At 30.5% G+C, this 24,012-nt stretch overlaps 2 protein-coding genes and 1 long non-coding RNA gene across 3 annotated transcripts; all 3 read left to right on the top strand.

Moving 5' to 3' along the window:
• Positions 1-313: 313 nt before the first annotated feature.
• LOC107931654 (classical arabinogalactan protein 6) lies at positions 314-667 on the top strand. The gene has a single exon (XM_016863590.1). It carries the CDS (start codon positions 314-316, stop codon positions 665-667), a length of 354 nt encoding a protein of 117 aa, XP_016719079.1.
• An 11,991-nt stretch (positions 668-12,658) lies between these two features.
• On the top strand, positions 12,659-13,256 carry LOC107931666 (uncharacterized). The gene is made up of 2 exons (XR_001693282.2): positions 12,659-12,830; positions 13,171-13,256. It is a non-coding gene; the product is annotated as an uncharacterized lncRNA (long non-coding RNA).
• A 1,243-nt stretch (positions 13,257-14,499) lies between these two features.
• On the top strand, positions 14,500-14,916 carry LOC121212160 (putative protein TPRXL). Its single transcript, XM_041084463.1, has one exon. The coding sequence runs from the start codon at positions 14,500-14,502 to the stop codon at positions 14,914-14,916; it is 417 nt and encodes a 138-aa protein (XP_040940397.1).
• Positions 14,917-24,012: the final 9,096 nt, after the last annotated feature.

Genomic DNA, 24,012 nt, shown 5'->3' with positions numbered 1-24,012 from the left:
CTAAAATATGGTTATCTCTATATTTGGTTTAGTGTACAATTTAAAAGGAAAAATATTAGTATATACCAAATATTAAATACTAAATTAGCATTTTATTTCTAAATTAATTTCCTAGCAAATAAAAGTTAAAAAGCCCTCACAAAAATGCAACAAAACCTTAAAATATTTTTGTAAGGTGTTAAAATGGTTTAGTATCGTCCAAAAAAAAAGAGCAATTCTGTTACATAAAGAAATATATATAAACGCACATCAATACTTCATCAAAGAAAAGTTAATACATATATAAGAATCTATCGAGAAACAAAAGAGAAAGATGGCCCGCCAAGATCTTATTGTTGTTGCACTTATTTTCATAGCCGTGGTTAGGGCATTTGGCACTGATAAATCACCTTCACCAACCCCTTCCAAGGCTTCTTCCCCTATAAAGTCGCCATCTTCTTCTTCCTCGGCTTCCTCTACCAAGTCCTCTTCCGACGGAAGAGCACCCAAATCATCTCCTGTTGGAGCCCCAAAGAGTTTCTCAAGCTCTTCCTCTCCTAGCCATAGCAAAAGTGATAGCCCCGATACCAAGGAAGGATCCTCTTTTGGCACTGAGTCAATTGAGGACGTCTCATCCCCTCATTCACCAAATGTCACTGACAAAGTTTTGTCTCTTCTCCACGCTTAAAGAGCAAGGGCGATGCAATTGATAGAGAAAGCCCGAATTTCAATAATGACAGTCCTACACCAGCGCCATTTAATTCTGATGCAACTAAAGCCATCATTGGCATTGTCAATGTTGTAGTTGTTACCGGATTCTTCCTCTTTTAAGCATCACGTGATATTGTGATTGGTTATTTTATTTTATTTTATTTTATTTAATATATTTTTTAATCAAATCGTTTTCATCATTTGTGCTATTTACCTGGTTTCTCAATTCAATTACTATAGTGTTTAGTTATTTTAATGAGTGAAATAAATAAGTTTTTGATAATGGTAGCAATTCTTCCCCTTGGATTTGATCATAAGAATACTTCCTTCAATGGATTTATTTCATTGTAAATATTATCTTTCAATGACACCATGTACTTGTAATTTTTGAAGCGATAATGGTGGAGAATTTTTATGTTGGGCAAAATAATTTTGTTGTTACTAAGTATCAGTATTATCACTCTTAAAGTTTATGAAGATGATACCTTAGTAAAGGTTCATTTTAGGTCTTATTTATCATACATTTCCTTTGTTTCTAAGTTTTTAAAGTGTTTTATTAGTCCCCCCTAATTTTATATTTGCATTTGAATATAGTAAGAGTGTTTGATAAATAGAGTTTTGAGATTTTTTAGCTGATATGGGCACAAATGGAGGATTGAGCAGTCAAACCCTCTAATTGTAGCGTTTGGTGAATTGAGGTTTGGAAGAGCTTATTGTTAAACTAAGCCTTATTGAATAATATGTTTTGATATAACAAATCAAAGTATTTTTGAATAAAAGTAAAGCTGAACATTTCATCAAATCAAGTTGAAATGGTTTCAGTTGAGTCAAACATTTTCAAATATGTTTTAACTATTTTCAAACTAGTTAGAATTGCTCCAGGAAAAAAAGTATCGATACTTTTTGTATAAGTATCGATATTTTACAAGATATCAACACCCCTTTGATAATTGATACCAAATTAATATTCAACCATTTTCAAACCCTGGTAGGTTTCGATCCAACATCGATACTTTTTTTAAGGTATCCATATATTTTCTAAGGTATCGATATTCCTGCTTCAACGGCCACTGAAATCAATATTAATTACAAAAAAAATATCGATACCCTTTTAGTTGGTATCGATACTCGTTGCTACAGGTGAAGTTAATGATCTGATATTTTATCTCCAATAGCTACATTCACTTCTATAACAACCATAACGGTTGGAAATCAATTAGAGGGTACAAATACCATCTTCCAAAAGTTTAGCAAGAATAAGAGCAATGTGAAATGCTTAAAGATCAATCAAAACAACCTAGAGCTTAATTCTTTCATATATTTTCTAGTAAACACTCGTGAGCTTTCATTGTATCCATTTAGCTCAAGTGTTCTTCTTTGTATTTGAACTTAATTTACAAACATCTTGATCTTGTAAGGATTATTTCTTTGCTTGCTTACTTGTTTCTATTTGAGAGAGGGTTAATCCTTAAGATTTAGGCAGAAACCTTAAGAGAGTTGTATATTAAGATTTTGGGGCATAAATCTTAAGAGAGATTGTAAGTTTAAACCTTATCCTCCAAGGTTGCAAAATTCGTAAATTTGGGAGAATCCTTAGTTGTGGTAAGCTAAGGTAGTAGAGTAGGCAATTGGGGTCGAACCACTATAAATCATTGTGTTCTTTGTTGTATATTTTTCATTACTTCCACCATAATTTCTCAAAGGCCAATTCAACCTCTCTATCGATGATCTCGAGTTGATCATTCTGATCTAACAATTGGTATCAGAGCTAGAACTTTAGAGACAGTTTTACAACCAAAAGAGAAGATCCTCAAGATATCTAAGATGGAAGCCATAAGTCAAGAAATTTGCTTTATGGCATTGGAAAAAATTTCCACCATATTGGGCGAAGGGCATTCCACCATGAGGCCTCATTTATTCAATGACACCAGCTACTCATATTGAGAACAATAATGAAACTATTCATCCAAGCTAACGATTATGAAGTTTGGAGGATAATTACTACTGGACCATCCATTCCAATAAAGAGGGTCGAAGGTGTTTTTATCCCAAAAGAAGAGAGTGAATGGAATGATAATGATGTCAAGAAGGTGCAATTAAATGCAAAAGCTATGCACACTCTATTTTGTGCTCTTGGTCCAAATGTGTACAATAGAGTCTCCTTGTGTGACAATGGAAGAGAAATATGATACAAGCTTGAAGTCACCCATGAAGTGACAGTAGAGTTAATAAGTCCAAGATAAGTCTTCTCACCCTTGATTATGAGTTGTTTAAGGTAAAATCAGAAGAATGAATCAAGGAGATGACCAATCGCTTCACCCACATCATTAATAGTCTCAAGGCCCTTGGGAAGACCTATCCCAATAATGAGATGGTGAAGAAGATGTCTCCCAACACCTTGAGAAGCTAAAGTGATGGAAATAGAAGAATCAAGGGATCTCAGCTCACTCTCCCTTGATAAGTTCATCGGTCCTTTGCTTACACATGAGATGAGGCTTAACAAAGAGAGTGAAGAAGAAAGAGTTATAAAGAAGAATGTTGGTAAAGCTTTAAAATCCACCACTAATGACGATAGTGAATCAAGTGAAAAGGTGAATTAAGACAAAGAGATGGATATGTTGCTAAAAGATTCAAGAGATTTATAAGGTCCAACAAAGTAAGAGAATTTCGAATGAAAGAAGGACTCAAACTTGAGTCTACCAAGGAGAAAGTCCTCATTATTTGCTATGAGTGCAAGAAACCATTTTTTAAAAGAAAAAAACTGGTTAGATAAGGAAGAGACAAATCTTTTCAATTAAAAATGGCCCAATTTAACCAACCCAATGAAGTGAGGGGTTTCACTTAAAACATCTGTTTTTTCTTCAATTTGTTTGAAAAACATAAACTTTCTTTCTTCTCAAGATTTTTTTTTGCTTTTTTTTTTCTGTAACTATTTATTGACACACACAAAAAAGGTTCATTCTTTCACTATAGGAAAATAGACTTTTAACGGCATTTTTTTTTTGCTAAGCGCCGCAAAAAACGTCGCTATATGCAACGCCGCTAAAGACCAGGACTTTTAGCGGCGCTTTTCCCGCAAACGCCGCTAAAGGTCATAAAATTTTAAAAAATAAAATATTATAAAAGTCATGAAAAATATAAAAAGTTTAAAATTCATTATCAAAATATTGAGAAGAATAATATCCATGATATAAATATAAAAATTTCCTATTAAAATTCTATTAAAATTCATTATCAAATTAAATTTTCTATTAAAATTTTAACTTTAAAACTAAATACAAAAATTAATGAATTTAAATTTAAAATTTAAAATAATATATTAATAACACAATTAAAATTCAAAAGTTAAAACTCAAGTTATCTTAAATATTAAAATAAAAATAAAAATTTAGAATCAAAACTAAAATAAATAATAAAAATTAGATTAAATATAAAGATATCGATAAAATAAGATATTATAATGAAGTTACTTAAATGAAATAAGGACTTAAATCATAACCATGTAAAATATAAGATTTGAATATCCATTCCCATGTGAAATATCAACATTGATTATTTAAATTGATTAAGCTGCTAATGAATATTCTATTTTCTAAGTCAAAATTACAATTCATTTTTTTCTTCTTTCAACTAAATAAAAATATAAGGTTGAAAACAAAACAATTAAATAAAAAATAGAATAATTAGTTGACACAAGATTGTTATTAAATATATGCAAATATGCAAGTAGACTATTACAAAACTAGGTGTAGTTTTTGATCAACTAATTAGTTGATCCTACTGCAGGTTCTATCTATAATCTGCTTAACTAACATACAAACATAAGGCACTCTAATACTTTTTTGCACATAAAATATCTGAAACTCACACCTGAATTTGCATTCAAGACCATCTGCAGCAGCAAGCTGAGTCCCCTGACCACTGACCATAAACTAGTGGAACAAGAGTTTTTAGTAGTCCGAAAACTTAATAAACTAGTGGACAAAAATCTTTAAGGTATAATACAAATTTCAAAGACATCACCACAATACTTAATAGGTACATATAAAAGTACATATCAAGCAATACAATGAACAAGAAAATGAATTGAAACAGAACAAATAGAAAGAGTTCTAGGCTTAGTACTTGCTAGATTCACCTAAAGTTTGCACACAGTCCCAATCACCATCAGCATCCTCTGACCATCAAACCTACAAGGAAAAGTGAATGTATCACAATTTGATCACATTTCTCAATCTTGTTGGCATATAATGAAATTTGCAAAAACAACCAAGATTTCTATGGTCTTTTTAAAGAGGGAGATCCATCTAGCTTATACTGCAGTGTTATATGCATATAGTAAAATATTAAAAGTACCCTCAAATAATATAATTTATTAACAATGCAATTACTTGTATATATAAAATATAATACAGAAAATCAACTAAAAATGATGAATATATAAATTTCGTTTGACGTTACACGGTTTTCCATCGATAAAGGTTTACTTTCTCAGAATCCTAACGACAACACAGTGCTCCAGCACATCCCTGTATCAACGAATGGAAACAACGGAAAAGGATTTGGGAAAGACAAGCTAGGTTTCAGAAGGCTAACTGCCAGGCTCTTATTTCTCCCTAAAATAGATGGCAAAACTGTGAAGTATAAACAGCTTTCTTTTTCCTGATTAATTTTATGAGATGACATCAACATGGAAATGGAAATGGGAAAGGATGAGAAGAGGCCCAGGATAAATGAATATATAATTGCAATGTTAGAAAGACCACACAGTATAAAGTGAACAAGAAAGACGATTAGTCAGTGTCACATTTAGTCCATGCAACCAGTTGAGAATCTAACTAATGCAGCCAGTACAAGAAAGACGAGCAGCTAAGCTTTTGGACTGATGAAGTGAAACTCTTAGTAAGTTGCAGAATTTTGGAGGATCTAACTAATGCAGGAGACTGGTCTACTCAATTTTCTTGCAAATTTTGACCACCATATTTGCTAGTCTCAAATAACATGAAGAAATTCGATATCAATGTAGAATGAACTGAAAGGTCCCAACAAAAATCCATGAACAAATTGCAGAGAAGAATGCAAAGATATTATCTCTCCTGTTAACCTCTTTAATTGCTAATATAAAGTACATATCGAAAATTTCCCTGAAATCACTGGCCGTCAAACGTACATGCTGATGAATTATAACTAATTTGACCAGAGAAAAATACAAAAACCCCCAAAAAATGAATGCAAAAAGAAGGGAAACCTAAGCTTGTAATGGAACAATGATGGCTGAGATTCTTTGTTTGAACTGTCCCTTCATAGCATTTATATCATTGATTTTATATTTTTAACCATTCATTGCAAATGAAAGTTAAGAAACAAGACATAAACTAGTTAACAAAACAGGAACAAGTGAACCAAATGACTCCTTGGTTTTGAACTTAACCATCTAATTAAATCCCCAAGCACTCAAGGAGTCATTCCTTTGAAAAGAAATCTTGCTACAATCTTCTCTATTCCTATCTCCACTCTCCTATTTGATACCCTTACAATTGGATCTTTCTCTAAAACTCACTTGGAAGAAAAAATTGGACAAAGGAAAAGGGGAAAGAAAAAGGAGGAATCGAAATAAAACAGGGACTGATTACATAAGCCTCTATTCTATGCTTCACTTCACTAGTTCATGCATGGGTGATTGGGTATGTCAGTACCTTCATTTATGGCATAACAAATAACATCCATGAAATTTAACCATTTTGATCGGCAAAATACTAGAGACTGAAAAATCCTTGTCAGGCTAACCTTGTAAAGCATCCATTGAAGTAGCAGCATGAGATGGGCTTAAAAAATCAACAAAACAAAGTTTTATTAGACGGTCTTTAAAGCATTTTTGCTGTTCTTGATGAAAATTCTTTCAGTTGATAAAGGTCATAATAATACATAGAAATGCTTAGTCATTCAACATTCACTAGCAGAGTCTCTACACAGAAATAAAATTAATGCATGCACAATGCTGACCTTTTCAACTTTTAAATTAACAGCTTCCATCCTATCTTCAGTGTCCTGTGCTTCCGATTCCAAAACATGAAGTTCAAAGTTGTTTTTTCTCGAAACATCCCAAAGCAAACGTACCTAGGAGAACGAGGCCTACTACTCAAGTCAGATGAATATTGCAAATAAAGCAAGCATTACAGGCAAGGAATCCAATAGTAGAAAAAAATGGAATTAGGGATTATATTTATATTAAACCATTTAAAACGAACCTCCTCTTGTAGAGCCTTAAGCTTTTCATCAGCAAGTAATGAATCATCCTGCAATTAACATAATATAGAAATTAAAATTCATAGCCGAATAAACCCTAATTTAGTACACTGTACTCTTCAATCTACGCTTCTTTAGGGAAAGACATTCAATAACTGAAAATAATTGAAAACACAATAATAAAAAAGCAAAGCTTCTTGGCTAAGAATTGAACCTTAAGAGTGGATATAACAGACTGCAGATAAGTGATCTTGTTTTCCATGTCTTCGAGAATCTTCTCGCGTTCCTTGAGAGTAAAAAGAAATTTGTTTCTAATGAAGCGTTTATCGTTAAAAAGAAATTGAGAGTAAAAGGAGATGAGACAGAAGATGAGAAGCGGGTAACCAAAATTTATTTTTTGGTTAGTGAGCGGGATTTTGAAAACGGGATAAAAAATAATAGTTTTTTGTGGCGTTTTAAATAAAAAACGCCACTATAGTTATTTTTTTTGGCGTTTTGCTCAAAAACACTATTATTGCTCAATTTTGATTTTTTTTTTCATTTTTAACATATTTTTTTCTATTTTTTCTTATAAATTTTTTGTGTTGACATTATCATTTTTTAGAATTTTTTTTTAAAATTTTGAATATTGAACATTTTAACTGAAATATGAACTAAAATATTAAATTTTTAAGTTTTTTATTTTTTAAATTTTTTATGAAGATTTTTATAATTTTTAAATTATCATATAAAATACAAAAGGAAATTTTAACAGAAATAAAATGAAATCGATGAATTAAAAAAATACAAAATGACATAGTAATACAAGTATTATTCTTTTAAGTATGGTCCGCATTAGTTGTTTAGATTTTTATATAAATGGCATTTAATTATATGTATACACCTAAATTTTAATAGAGATACGTCTTAGAATTATATATGAATTTCGGTTTAATGTGTAATTGTAGACGTGAAATTCTAATTGTGGTTTAAATGTATAGTTAAAACTTTAATTTTGATTTAATCATACAAATTTAAAAAAATAAATACATCAATATATTTTTCTATTGGATAAATATAAATATTTATGTATGCAATATATAAATATAAAATGATGTTATATCAATAATTGTGTTAATAATTTACAAGAACTGGATCAAATTAAAGTTCATGTATACAATTGCACACTAAACCATTGTTAGAAAAAGAAACATTTATCATATAAGAAAATATTTATATAATGATAATTAATTCAATATTTTAAAATTAATACTATCTCTTTTATAATTATATAAGAAAATATTTATCATATAATTAAAAAACACTAACTAATCTAAACCCTAAACTCCTAATCCCTAAACATTAAACCCTAAAACATAAACCCTGAACCTTGAACCTTGAACCCTGAACCATGAACCCCTAACCCCTAACACCTAAACCTTAAACCCCAACCCTTAAACTACCTTTAAACCATAATCCCTAAACCCATAATCCATAAACCTTAAAATAGTGAGACTAAGATGAGAACCTAGTTGGTATCTTTAGCGGCGTTTCACCAAAAGCGCCGCTAATGCTCTGGTCTTTAGCGGCGTTTTAACAAAAAACGCCGCTATTGCTCAGTTTTTAGCGGCGTTTTTATCAAAACGCCGCTAAAGCCCTATTTTCCTGTAGTGTTTCGAGTTTCTTAAGATTTGGGCATTACAATTTCAGGTACTCTCTTTCGAAACCTGGGTACATTCCTAATTTTGTTAAAACTTCAAATAGCAGTTTTGTTTTTTTGTTCTGTTTCGTTGGTGAGAAAATTTGGGAAAATAAGAGAGAAAATTTTTAGCTAAAGTAGGGAAAAAATATAACTTTTTTAGCATGGTTTTTAATCATGTTTTGGATTGTGTTAATAAATATACATTAACATGATAGATCATGGATTTTTTGTTTGAAGGATCATATCCAGGAAAGAAAAGGTGGGAAAGAAAGTAAAATGGTTATTTTCTTTAAAGAAAGCCTTCAATCCAGTGTCAAAGGAAAAGAAAAACCAGGTTTGAAAATTTTCAATTCAGTCCATAATTCATGTTAAATTTCTTGTTAATCCACGTGTACTTAAATTTTTATATTTTTTTAGGGAGGGAGAAGCAAAAAGAAGATGAAAACAATGTCGAGACCATTTTTAAATCGAGTTTTGGAAAATGGGAGTCGACTTTAAGAAAAAATGAAAATGGGAGTCACCACCAATCTTTTTAGGTGTGATTGGATCACCAATAAATCGTTTTTGTTTCAAAACATTAATTTTGGTCTACGAAAGTCGAGAAAAAGGATTCGGGAGTCGGTTAAGTATGAGGAAGGGTTAGCACCCTCGTAACGCCCAAAAATTGGTACCTAATTGATTATCAAGTGTCTTTAATGTCGGAAATTTTAAAAATTTTAAGGTGCAATCCCCTTTAGAATATTTTGATTAGGGTTCACTTGTATCAAATGAATCAAAATATCACATCCAGTAAGTTAGGACGCAATATTTTTAAGACATTCGAAGCTAAGCTAACCTTTTTGAAAATCTCTATCTCGAAACAACAAAACGCCATATCCAGTAAGTTAGGACACAACGCTTTGAAATTCCAAGACAGTTGCTCGTATTTTGAAAACCTTAAAAAAACTTAGAAGAGTGCTTCACTATTTGAACTCAACGAGAAAAGTTGCAACCCAGTAAGTTAGGGCACTACTTTTCTCGAAGCTTCCAAATACCAAGCATTGCCTTTTATTTGAAAACTTTGGAATCTCCTTTTTGATTAATGCATGAAGAATCGTGTTAACATCATAGAATAACATACAAGATAGCATATTATCATAATAGGTAAGTAAAAGTATGAATTTAAACAAATTTTAAACAACAAACATGGCAAATTTAAAACAAGTAAAACATACATGCAAAAAATATATGACATACATTAAAAATGCATAAGTGAACATATAAACATATACGGTATAACTCTATATACATTTTAATAAATTAATAGACAAAAGATGATGCATGGTATACAACTTAACATAAACATTCCTAAAATAATATCAACATACATGTCAATTCTAAAATATAACCTTTAATAATAATCACAAAACAGTATTTAATATATAAATGATATGTTCAATATATGTGAAAGAATTAATGTATATTAAAATGTAATATAAGGTAAGTGATTATTGATAAAATATACATAAAATATAAATTTTAAAAAAATGCTTAAAATAAGTTATGTATAATAATATAATATGAATAAAATAAGGAAATATAAAATAATAATAATATAATAAGTATTTTGCATATAAAAGTTGTAGAAACTCAATTTTGCCCGGGCCAAGAAATAAGTCCAAAAACAAAAATATAATAAACCCCCAAAAAAAATTAAGTCTAAGTTCAGTCCAGAATTACAAATATAATTTGGCCCGATCGGAATGGCCCATTACTTGAAAAGATTTAAGGTCCATCTACAAGCTTGACTTATATGAAAATATAATCTTTAATGATATGCAATCTTAGATATGATACAATCTTAGATATGATTGCAATCTTAGATATGATATGCAATCTTAGAAGATATGATTTTGTAATCTTAGTGATTTAATTTGTAGATACCTTTTAATCTTAACTGTTGATGTAATTGATCTGTACCGTTGGATTTGAGGAGGTTCAGCTATAAATAGAGGCATCTCCCTTCATTGTAAACAGACTTGAGTTTTGGGAAGCAATAAGAATTCTTGAAAGCATTCACTCGAATTTCTCTCCCTCTTGCGTTCTTACTCTCTGTGGTTTGTTCTTATTTTATTCTTCGTCTATCTTAGTTTTTCAACCTTTTTTTATTTTAATTTCTTCATTTTTCAAATATGTATATTTATTCCTATCTTTTATACATTTGATTATGTATTTTATATATTATAATATTTAACCTTTTTATATAGTTTATTTTCAAATATATATTTTCTATGCATGTATATATATTATATTATCATTTCACGTATTTTGAACTATTGCATTATATTTTTATAATTTGTAAATGTTCTATTTATTCATTTTTTTAGTGTATGTCATTTATCTTATTTGTGCATAGTTTCATTTTTTTATATGCTATGTTTAATTATTTCTTTTATGTGCTATTTTATGATATATATATTGTTGTATAATTTTTGCATGTATTATGTTTTTCTTTTAGTTTACTCATGTTTTTATTTGTTTATTATCTTATATTTACCCTAGTATGATTTTTTTTCATTAAACGTATGTTCATGTTATTTAGTTTTGTCTTAATGATATTATTTATGTTTGTATGGAAATATTAGAATATTTTGTACATCTATGCTTCATGATGCTTTAATATGTCATCCTAAAGCATCAATTTAAAAACGAGATTCCAAGTTTTCAAAAAAATAAAAAGGCAATGTTTGGTATTTGGAAGCTTCGAGAAAAGTAGTGCCCTAACTTACTGGGTTGCAACTTTTCTCATTGACTTCGATAGTCTAGCACCCTTCTAAGTATTTTTGAAATTTTCAAAATACAAACAACTATTTTGGAATTTCAAAACATGGTGTCCTAACTTGCTGGATATGATGTTTTGTAGTTTTGAAATAGAAATTTTCAAAAGGCAAGCTTAGCTTCAAAAGTTTTAAAATGTTGCTTCTTAACTTACTGGATGTGATATTTTGACTCGTTTAAAATAAGCAAACCTAAAATTTTCAAATCAAAACATTCTAAATAAAAGAGGATTGTATCTTAAAACTTTCAAAATCCCGACATTAAAGACACTTGATAATCAATTAGGTACCAATTTTTGGGCGTTACGAGGGTGCTAACCCTTCCTCGTTCGTAACTGACTCCTAAACCCATTTTCTTGATCTCGTAGGCCAAAACTAATGATTTTAAACAAAGCGCTTTATTGGTGATCCAATCACACCTAAAAAGATTGGTGGCGACTCCCATTTTCGTTTTTTCTTAAAGTCGATTCTCATTTTCCAAAACTCGATTTAAAAATGGTTTCGAAAAAATATGGTAGCACAATTAGTAAAAAAGAATATATACATAATAAAATATATATAAAAGAATATATAAGAAAAATAAATATTATAAGGAATGTTATATAATAAGATATAGTATGTAATAAAATATAAATAATTATAGTGAAATATAATATGGTATATATATAATAATAGTAATAATGTAACAAATAAATAATAAAATAAAAAATACAACATATAATGAAATTTATGAATGTATACATAATGTTAAAAATAATATAAATGAAACAATATAACTAACGTTTTTTTAAAAAAAAGGACTAAAATTGGATTCAATTAAGAAATTTGGGGGTTAATTTGCAAAATAATAAAAATTTTGGGCCTGATTGAAATGCACGTTACATTCAGAGGACTCACTGGGCAATTTAGCCGTAATCCCAAAATGACGCCGTTTCCCAAATACTGTTTTAAAATCAATGTGAGGACTAAATTGAAACAAAATTAAAACATTAGAGCTAAATTAAAAATAAATAAAATGAAATTATAAATATTAAAAAGGTGGGAGGACCAATTGAGTGATTAACCCACTTTACAAAAACACGTGGATCCTCCTCGGGTAATCGGGTCAACACGCGGATTCTGAGCCTTGAAACGACGCCGTTTCATGCTTATTGAATTAGACCAGAACGACACCGTTTTATCTAGGCTATATAAGCCAAATTTAAAGCTTTAAAATCATTTTGTACTCTGTCTAAAAAAAAAGAGGAAAAATCCTCTGAACGAGGGCCCGGGGTGAGTTCTCGGAGTGCCATCGTGCCTCCGTCCAATGGGCTCCACACGCTCACGCGCCACTATCAATGCCGTCACATACGGCGGCCGGAAGCCAAAAAACCTCATCGTTTACCCCGCATCGAAAGGTATTCCATTTTTTTCCCATTTTTTTATCTATTTTTAACATTTTATATGTATGAAATGCAAATATTTAAAAAAAGAAAAATAAAAAACAAATCACCTTTGCTTTCTCGTGAAATCTTTCTGATGTCTTATTGCAAAAAATATTTGGTGTACAATCTCTTTTTTTTTGTGTATGTGTATCGTCTCTTTATAGATCAAAGAAAAAGGCTTTATAACCTCAGTCTATTACATATTTTGGAAAGAAATCCTTGATTTCTTTCCATATTTGTTTAATCTGTATACTGTGTTCTTTCTTTCCATATTTGTTCTTTGTCTATTGCTATTTCTTTCCCTTGTTTGCAGGTGAGCGCGAGGATCTTGGTGGCGAGACAAGACTGAGGTGTGGCGTGTTGATGATGGCGACGATCTCGGCATTGTTTGCCCGCTGATGGTGGCGCGACATCCAGTAGCTGAGGTCAAGGAGAAAGTCGTGGCGCTGATGGAGCCTTGACATGAGGCCAACAGACGCTCCCCGAAAGTTCTGGAGTTTCGTGAAACGAAAGGGCACTAATTGGACATGATGTTTGAGGCGCCTGAAGCTTCTAGAATCCTTTGCGGCGCGAGGAGAAAGAGAGCTAGGGTTTCTAACCCTATCTGAAAGTCATTTGGGCCCCTGCTGTTTGGGCCTTTGGGTTTATTGGTATTAGGTGGGTCTGTTTGGGTCTGTTGTAATGGGTCTGGTTTAGGTTTGGGCTACGGGTGTATTTGGGTACACGGGTAGTGGGATTTGGTTTTGAAGGTTTTAAATATTGGGCCTACGGGTTAATTTTTTTTTTGGGCTCTGTAAATGGACTGTTTAAATAAACATTTATTTATTTATTTATTTTAAGTTTTTTTGGTTTTAAGGCCCGGTCAAATTTGGGCTATTACAAACAAAATGAAAAATATAGATGACATCATCTATGATTTCATATAGGCTTACTTTGTTGACCGGTACTTGATTGACCGGTACTTGACTGAAGGTCAATTCACGTTTACCGTAAAATTAGACTGATTTCTAAAAAAATCATAACGCTAAGGGTGTTAATATATATAAAAAAGGTTAAGGACACAAAACCTAAAATCCCTAAACATTGAAGGTATTTTATACAATTATTCCTTTAAACATCTATATTTAAATTTAAAATTTTATATTATAATAATTTCATATAACATATTCAAGATCATTTTAACTATATTAGTATTTATTTTTATTCACTAAAGAAATCAAGATAAACCCTTAGACTTTCTATCTAATAAATCTTATTTTTCACCTTACAAAGTTCAAACTCAACAACTAAAATTCATGAATCAAACAATTGAAAGGTTTTGTTATAAGGTAAAATATGGTTATCTCTATAATTGGTTTAGGGTACAATTTAAAAGGGAAAATATTAGTATATACCAAACATTAACTACTAAATTAGCATTTTATTTCTAAATTATTTTCCTAGCAAATAAAAGTTAAAAAACCCTTACAAAAATGCAACAAAACCTTAAAATATTTTTGTAAGTTGTTAAAATGGTCTAGTATCGTCCAAAAAAAAAAGAGCAATTCCGTTACATAAAGAAATATATATATACACACATCAATACTTCATCAAAGAAAAGTTAATACATATATAATAATCTATCGAGTAGCAAAAGAGAAAGATGGCCCGCCAAGATCTTATTGTTGTTGCACTTGTTTTCATAGCCGTGGTTGGGGCATTTGCCACTGATAAATCACCTTCACCAACCTCTTCCAAGGCTTCTTCCCCTGCAAATTTGCCATCTTCTTCTTCCTCGGCTTCCTCTACCAAGTCCTCTTCCGATGGAAGAGCACCCAAATCATCTCCTGTTGGAGCCCTAAGGAGTTTCTTAAGCTCTTCCTCTCCTAGCCATAGCAAAAGCGATAGCCCCGATACCAAGGAAGGATCCTCTTTTGATGCTGAGTCAGTTGAGGACTTCTCATCCCCTCCTTCACCAAATGTCACTGACAAAGTTTTGTCTCTTCTGCATGCCCTAAAAAGCAAGGGCGATGCAGTTAACAGTGAAAGCCCGAATTCCAATAATGATAGTCCTGCATGAGCACCATTTAATTCTGATGCAACTAAAGCCATCATTGGCATTGTCAATATTGTAGTTGTTATTGGATTCTTCCTCTTTTAAGCATCACATGATATTGTGATTGGTTATTTTATTTTATTTATTTATTTAATATATTTTTTAATCAAATCGTCTTCATCATTTGTGTTATTTACCTAGTTTCTTGATTCAATTACTATAGTGTTTAGTTATTTTAATGAGTGAAATAAATAAGTTTTTGATAATGGTAGCAATTCTTCCCCATGGATTTGATCATAAGAATACTTCCTTCAATGGATTTATTTTATGTAAATATTATTTTTCAATGACACCATGTACTTGTAATTTTTTAAGCGACAATGGTGGTGAATTTTTATGTTGTGTAAATAGAGTTTTCGGCCTTTTTTAAGCTAATTTGGGTATAAATAGAGGACTGAGTAGTCAAACCCTATAATTGTAGTGTTTGATGAATAGAGGTTTGGAAGAGCTTATTGAGCTAAAACCTCCAAAATAAAAATCGCAAGGTTGGAAAACTTTTTTTTATTGCTCATTTGGAATGATATATGTGGAATGACATATCTCACCATGCTTGCTAAAAATTTACTCGTTTTGACACATGTTCTCAAACCTAATTATCACTAATTTACGTACTAAAAACATGACATAATTATCTCTAAGAATGTAGTTTACTATTATATTGATACAATATTAATATTTATCAATTGTCACAAGATTGATATTTGCAAATAAGGAACTTAATAAATTTGTTTATTTAAATTTTTTTAAAATATTCACTAATTAATTTCCATAGTTTATTTCAATAGTTTCACCCAATAAAGACTAAAGTATTATAAACAAATAAATACTTAACAATAAAATGTGCCATACCCTTATTTGTCATTTTACACATATCAACTTTTCGCTATCAACTAAGTTTTTCAAACACTTTCAAATAAACAGTTAATAGAACCAGTTAGTCAAACCTGTCACTACAATCAGCTATCAGCCAATTGTTAAACATGGCCATTATATTTTTAGTGTTGGTCTTGATCTTTTTTTAATATGGAAATTATTATTTTTTTGTAACTATGCGACTTTGGGTTAAGAGACTAGATTATTTATTAGGTAGGTTAGGCTCATGAATGTCATCAACATCCTATATAGTTACCCAAACTTGATCTGGCTTATAATATGGGTCTCAAATTTTGCCCATGCAAGCATGTGTTTGAAACTAGCTAAAATAAGACACTTTTAGACCCATCTATGTTCTATCTAAATTTGTTTTTTATTAAAAATATTAATTTTGTTAAATATTTATAAATTTGATATATATATCATTCTATTAAAATTTTAATTACAAATAAGTAAATTCAATATTTTTAATATTTATGTATTTTATTTCTTTCCCAATTAACATAAATTATATAATATATAAAAAGGAAAATTAACATATTATAAAATTTGAAAGTGGACTAAACTAGGATCAAAACATGAATATTGCAACCCAAGACCATTTTTTACAATCTAAATATCATGTAGACCTTTGGACTTTGAAAAGTAACCCAACCTTTAAATAGGTCAACAAATGACCTTTTTTGCCCATTATTAACCCTACCAATGGTTGATAAGGTTAACCATAAAACCCATTATACTCATGAAATAAGCATTGATTTCACAATTTTTCATAATTTGAACTTATAATCCCTCATTCTTTCCATTTCTTAGTACCTACTATCATGAAATAATTGTTAAGTCTACATGTTGCTAAATTTGCAAGCAACAAAGTATGAGTAAAGCTTGCTACGAAAGTGGGCACTTCTACCAAAGCTGCGAATGGTATAATGTAAATAAGATTTTTTACACAGTTCGATTTTTCTACATCTGTGGAGAATAGCTCAACAAGATGAATTCACTATCCTTCAAGAAAATACAACAAGCGATCCCAATTCTAACACACCCCAATGAAGGATCCTTACTTTTGTATCTCAAAGGCTATATCTATCCCAATTATATAAGATTTTGGGACTTGTTAACATAATGAAGATCCATCACAACCCCTTTTATATAAGATTTTGGGACTTGTTAACCTAATGAAGATCAATCACAACCCCTTCTATTCAATAGCTAAAATAGCTGAATACAATATAATATTAGCGACTAAGTAAAATGGACTTGTTGGTATGCCTTTAATGCTTTGAGTAATTCCGGCTTCCTTTATCCAAGGTATTCAAAACACATGATATGATATGACTTGATCTTTTAAATATGTTTCTTCAAATGAATTGATCTCCATTTATGGACTTAAATTATTTAACAATATCAACACAACCCAAAGATTCGGTTCAGCAAAATGCTAATATTCCATATATGGCAAGTTGCTTTGTCGTAGAGGTGAATTAAGTAGACACTTCTTTTAGCACATTGTAACTTTATATATTTCAACAACACCATTGAAGCATATAATATATGACACATATTAGAAAAAATGTTGCAGATGCAAAATACTACAAAGTCAACCTAATACCTCAAATTACATTTAAAAATTTATATTTAAATTTTAAATTTTATATTATAATAATTTAATATAATATATTCAAGATCATTTTAACTATATTTCAATAATATCGAACGTGTCGTTAAAACTAGTATATTAATATTTATTTTTATTCACTAAAGAAATGAATATAAACACTTAGACTTTCTATCTAATAAATCTTATTTTTCACCTTACAAAATCCAAACTCTACACCTAAAAAACATGAATCAAACAATTGAAAGGTTTTGTTATAAGGTAAAATATGGTTACTGTCGAAACCATTTTTTAAAGGGTTTGAAAAACGGGGTTCGACTTTTTGAAAAATGAAAATAGGAGTCGCCACCAACCTTTTTAGGTGTGATTGGATCACCTTTATAAAACATTTTGGTCTACGAAATGCAAGAAAATAGGTTCGGGAGTCGGTTACGCACAAGGAAAGATTAGCACCCTCGTAACGCCCAAAATTGGTACCGAATTGATTATTTATTGTCTTAATGTCGAAAATTTGAAAAGATTTTAAAACTTGAACAATTTAAAGTTGAAACTTGAGATTCCTTTGTTCCGAAAGTATACAAACATCACATCCAGCATGTTAGGACACGATGTTTTAAATCCTCGTAACTAAAATTATCTCATGATTTTGCAAATTTATTAAAAGGATATTTGGTTATTTAGTCAAACAAAAAAATCGCAACCCTGCATGTTAAGGCACTAATAAATCCGAATTTCTAAACACCAAACATTGCCTTATTTAAGAAAAAACTTTTTCAATTAAATGAAATATATTTTTTAAAACAATGAATAATATAGAATTTAATAAAAAAATAATTTTATATAATAAAATTATTAAAAAATAAAATATAAAAGAGAATTAAAAAAATCAAGGAGATAGGGATTAAATAAAAAAAGGTTGAAAACGAAGATGAACAAAGAATAAATAAGAACAAACCGTAGAAAATAAGAACGCAAGAGGGAGAGAAATTTGAGTGAATGCTCTCAAGAATTCTTATTGCTTCCCAAAACTCAAGTGTGTTTGCAATGAAGGGAGAGGCCTCTATTTATAGTTGAGCCTCCCCAAATCCAACGGTACAGATCAATTACATCAACTGTTAAGATTAAAGGATATCTACAAATTAAATCTCCAAGATTACAAAATCATATCTTCAAGATTGCATATCATATCTAAGATTGTATCATATCTAAGATTGCATATCACATCTAAGATTGCATATAATATCTAAGATTGCATATCCTTAAAGATTATATTTCCATATGAGTCAAGCTCATAGATGGACCTTAAATCTTTTCATGCAATGGGCCATTCCGATTGGGCCAAATTATATGTTTGTAATTTTGTACTGGACTTGGACTTTGTTTTATTTTTATTTTTTGGGGGTTTATTATTTTAAATACTGAAATGGGCCGGGCAAAAATGGGCTATTATAGTTACCACTATATTTAGTTTAGTGTACAATTTAAAAGGAAAAATATTAGTATATAACAAACATCAACTACAAAATTAGAATTTTATTTCTAAATTATTTTCCTAACAAATAGAAGTTAAAAAACCCTCACAAAAATGCAACCAAATCTTAAAATTTTTTTTAAGATGTTAAAATGGTTTAGTATCGTCCAAAAAAAAACAATTCTGTTACATAAAGAAATATATATATATACACACATCAATACATCATCAAAGAAAAGTTAATACATATATAAGAATCTATCGAGAAGCAAAAGAGAAAGATGGCCCGCCAAGATCTTATTGTTGTTGCACTTGTTTTCATAGCCGTGGTTGGGGCATTTGCCACCGATAAATCATCTTCACAAACCCCTTCCAAGGCTTCTTCCCCTGCAAAGTCGCCATCTTCTTCTTCTTCGGCTTCCTCTACCAAGTCCTCTTCCAACGGAAGAGCACCCAAATCATCTCCTGTTGGAGCCCCAAAGAGTTTCTGAAGCTCTTCCTCTCCTAGCCATAGCAAAAGCGATAGCCCCGATACCATGGAAGGATCCTCTTTTGACGCTGAGTCAGTTGAGGACGTCTCATCCCCTCCTTCACCAAATGTCACTGACAAAGTTTTGTCTCTTCTCCATGCCCTAAAAAGCAAGGGCAATGCAGTTGATAGTGAAAGCCCGAATTCCAATAATGATAGTCCTGCACCAACACCATTTAATTCTGATGCAACTAAAGCCATCATTGGCATTGTCAATATTGTAGTTGTTACCAGATTCTTCCTCTTTTAAGCATCATATAATATTGTGATTGGTTATTTTATTTTGTTTATTTATTTAATATATTTTTTAATCACATCGTCTTCATCATTTGTGTTATTTACCTGGTTTCTTGATTCAATTACTATAGTGTTTAGTTATTTTAATGAGTGAAATAAATAAGTTTTTGATAATGGTAGAAATTCTTCCCCTTGGATTTGATCATAAGAATACTTCCTTCAATGGATTTATGATGCATTGCGAAACTAATTAAAAATTTGATTAAGGTAAATGCATGTATCAATTAATAGTATAACTACGATGAGTAAAGATATTGTTTCTACGAAGACTAAAAATACTAGTAGTTACTCTCTTTCTATTATTTAACCGATAAATTTGAGAGATTGATTAAAAATAAAAATTAACTAAATTAATTAACTACTAATGTAACAAAAAAAACAAATCAGGAAAATAATCGAGTAAACAACCAAGAAGCAAAACAATACCCAAGAAATAATTCAAGAAAAAATTCATCTAGAGTTCATCTGTCATTATCAATCTAAATTACGCAATTTCTTCATTTAGTATCTTGATTCGTAGAAATCCCTAAATTATGCTAATATCTCTCTTCAAGAATAAGAGCAACTGACTCTAGATTGATTAATTGAAATTTCTTTCTAATTAAAACCCATATTATCTCATTATCTCTATCTATGGATTTCTGTATTAGATTTGACTCTAATCCGATAGATTTATGTCGTCCTATTTCTAGGATTGCATGCAACTCCACTGAATTATGCTAGATCTACTATTAAACATGGTCTATTCCTCCTCTGATTTAAGCACATCAAATATCGATTAATAATCTAGAAATATCAAATAAGAATTAAGCACACATAATTGAACAAGATCTAAATCTTTATTGCATAAAATAAAATAAAATCACAAAATTTATCATAGGGTTCATCTTCCTAGGTATTTAGAAAATTAGCTCATGCTTGCAAATAAAAACATCCAAAACACTACATAACCAAAAGAAATAAAGAAATTCATTATAATCTCCTAAGAAATCAACTGGGAGTCTTCAATCTTGATGGAAATCTACTTCAAAATTCACTTCAATTGTGTTTCTCGACTTGTTTTCTTGAGTATTGTATGACGACTTACTCTTATCTTCTTATTTTTGTCATATATAGGTCTTAGAATGCCCAAAAAACCTAAAAAATATGTTTTCTTGTATGTTTGGAATGCGATTTACGAAATCAACACGGTCTGACACATGGCCGTGTGGCATCCTATATGGCTCACACAGCCGTGTGTCTAGTTCGTGTGGAAGGGGTCAATCAGTGTGGCTCCTGAAACTTGCTCTGATTTTTCTATTTTTGCTCCTTTTGCTCCCAAATGCTCATTAAGTATAGAAACATGAATTTAAAGTATTAGAAGCATAAAATTCACCATTTTAAATCGAATAATCATCAAAAAATGTATTTTTAATAAGGCTAAAACATGTTACTTTTGGCATTTATTATTGCGCAATCGGCATGGTCTACCACATGGCCGTGTGGATCACCGGTCGTGTGGCCAGACCGTGTGAAATGGGTCAGCTTGTTTGGCTCCTGTAGCTTGCTTCGATTTTCCAATTTTTACTGTTTTTTATCCCGAGTGCTCTATTAAGCATAAAAATATGAATTTAAAGGATTAGGAACATCCAATTCACAATTAACAACGAATAATCACCCAAAAACACATTAAGAATGAGGTTAAAATATGTTACTTTCAACACTTATCAAATATCCCCACACTTAAGTATTTGCTTACCCTCAAGCAAAATTCTCAACCCACATTCAAGTTAACTTCCCTCAATTTATTATTTTCATCGATAATATCTTAGGATAATCTACAAATAATCATGCATTGAAAATTCAAACTAAAATAACACCAAAGAAAAAAAGCAATTTAAGCAGAAATTTTTAAAGCACAAAGAACATAGGCGTCTCCCCTATCTTAATAATTACATGAAATTCAAACTCAACAAGAATTAACACCCTCACTAAGATTCACTCAAAGCATTCAAAGTGTTTAAGTTTCAAGTAATGTGCACTCAACAATCAAATAAGAAATATTATTACCAAACAAGTAATGGTCTTTTCAAGCAATTTTTGCAGGCATCAATAAAGATATGTTAAAGGCCGGGAATATTGTATTCTCGGTGGCAAATAAGAAAGGTAACGAATTTGCATTTTCTTTGGCGATTGCTGACGTTAATAGGGACAAAATGTTTAAAGCTTGGTGGTGAGTTTGTTGTATTATTGCTCTACTAATGTAGTAATGTTGGTATGTGACTATTTTATCTGCTGAAATTCTGTATTATTGTTAGATGTTCTGTCTGTCTTTTGACAACATCACATTTTGAATGTTGCAAAAAAAAAAAACATATGCTTATTTGAAAATGAAGTCTCCACCACTATAGAATGAGATGACATACCAAGTAAGAGGTCTTTACAAGGTTGTAAAGAGGCTTAGATTAATGGTATGGAAAAGGTTAAAAGAGTTGGTTACAGTCAGGAATTGAGTTGATAAGTTATCAAATTAGAAAAAAAATCAATTGTTGAATTAAAATAATTTACGTCAATAATAAATAAAGAATGAAAATTAACTTTTCAATAGAATATGAAACTAATGATTCAAACTCAATCAAATTTTTTTTGTATTTTTTTTTCATTGTGTTTTTTAGAACAAATAGAAAATTTAGAAATGAAAATGATGAAATATGGTCATGTAACTAACCAAATTGAATCTTAATAAAAAGGGAGTCAATAAAAAGAAAATTTAACAACATTAAGGTGGGTTACGGGTCAACATTAACGAGTTTGAAAATATAAAGTGTTAGGGTCAACGGGGTTTACTAAGGGTTAATTCAACAAGTAGGTTGTTTAAAGGTTAGGCAGGTTAAATCCTAAATGCCTCGCATGACCCAATTGACCCAGACTATGTGTCTCACACGGTCATGTGGCGTCGATAGTTCAGATTTTCGGCTTTCGCCGTTTACTGTTTGCTCGGGTTTTCATTACACACCTAGGTATTTTTCAATAAAGGCTCAAAAATCACATATTCCAATACCTAATATCGAAAATTAATCACCCAAATCAATCACAATTCCTCAATTTTTACCAAATAACTCAATTACAACACAAATAAAGACATTACTAAGTCAGAAATTTAATCCTTAGGCGTCCAAAACTTACCCAATCGTCCACAACAACTCCTAATACAACAAAATCGCGGGAGGGGAGTTTCGATTCTCACCATCGTCACCTAACAATACAAATCCCTTGTAAAAATCAAACTCATGCCGCAGGCCAATTAAACAATTCACCCAATAAAGAAACCCCTAATAAAAATCCATCAAAGAATATATCAATCGGAAAAAAAATCCAAAACTTACCCAACCTCAAATATGAAATGAATGCAAAACAAAGAGAAGGAACTAAAGACAACACCCTTGGAAGAAGATCCAGTAAGCAAAAAGATAACAATTGAAAACCCTTTGCTAAACCCACAACCCACGTGAAACAAGGGAAAGAAAGAAAAATAAAGAAAATCCAATGACTAAGGCTGGAACAATACCAACGACCTGAAAAATTAGAGAATAAGGGAACAAACGTGGGAAAGGGAAAAAATGGGAGCAGATTTCTTGCAAATAAAATAACATAAAATAACAAATATAAAAACAAAACCAATGAACGTGGGAATATGGTTTTAGAAAAAAAAGATATTAAATTACTAATTTAATAATTAAAACTTATTTATTTTCAAAAAAATTTAAATCGTATCCCATTATTAACTAACCAGATTTTAGGAGTTTAATTAAAATTTCATATTGCTCGCATAAAGGATCAAATACACATCCATAAGGTAACCTGACTCTTTACCACTAAACCAACAAACTCATTCTTACATTAATTAAATGGAAATAATATTTAAACCCAACGAATAGAGATAAACCTAGGAACAAAAATAATTAAATTTCCTAAAAAAGAGATTTGAACCCAAGACCTCCAACACACAAATAGAACATTTAACCACTGAAGCAAATACTTAATTATGACAAAATTTAACAAATTAGAAACTTAGTTTTTTGGGGCATTACACTTGACTCTCTCGTGTTTTGAAGTATAAATAAAACAATGCCTAAAAATCTATAAATTATTCCCAAATAGAATTAATAAAAACTCCAAATAAAAAAAAAACTAACTTTAATGGTATGTGTGAGAAAATCACTTAAACATGAACAACAAATCAGGAGCTATATCTATAACGCCCTGAAATTTTAAATGTTTGAATGTTGGATT

This window comes from Gossypium hirsutum, chromosome A02 (assembly GCF_007990345.1).
Source record: "Gossypium hirsutum isolate 1008001.06 chromosome A02, Gossypium_hirsutum_v2.1, whole genome shotgun sequence".
In the NCBI taxonomy this organism is placed as follows: Eukaryota; Viridiplantae; Streptophyta; class Magnoliopsida; order Malvales; family Malvaceae; genus Gossypium; species Gossypium hirsutum.
This window is presented reverse-complemented; position numbering and strand designations above follow the sequence as displayed.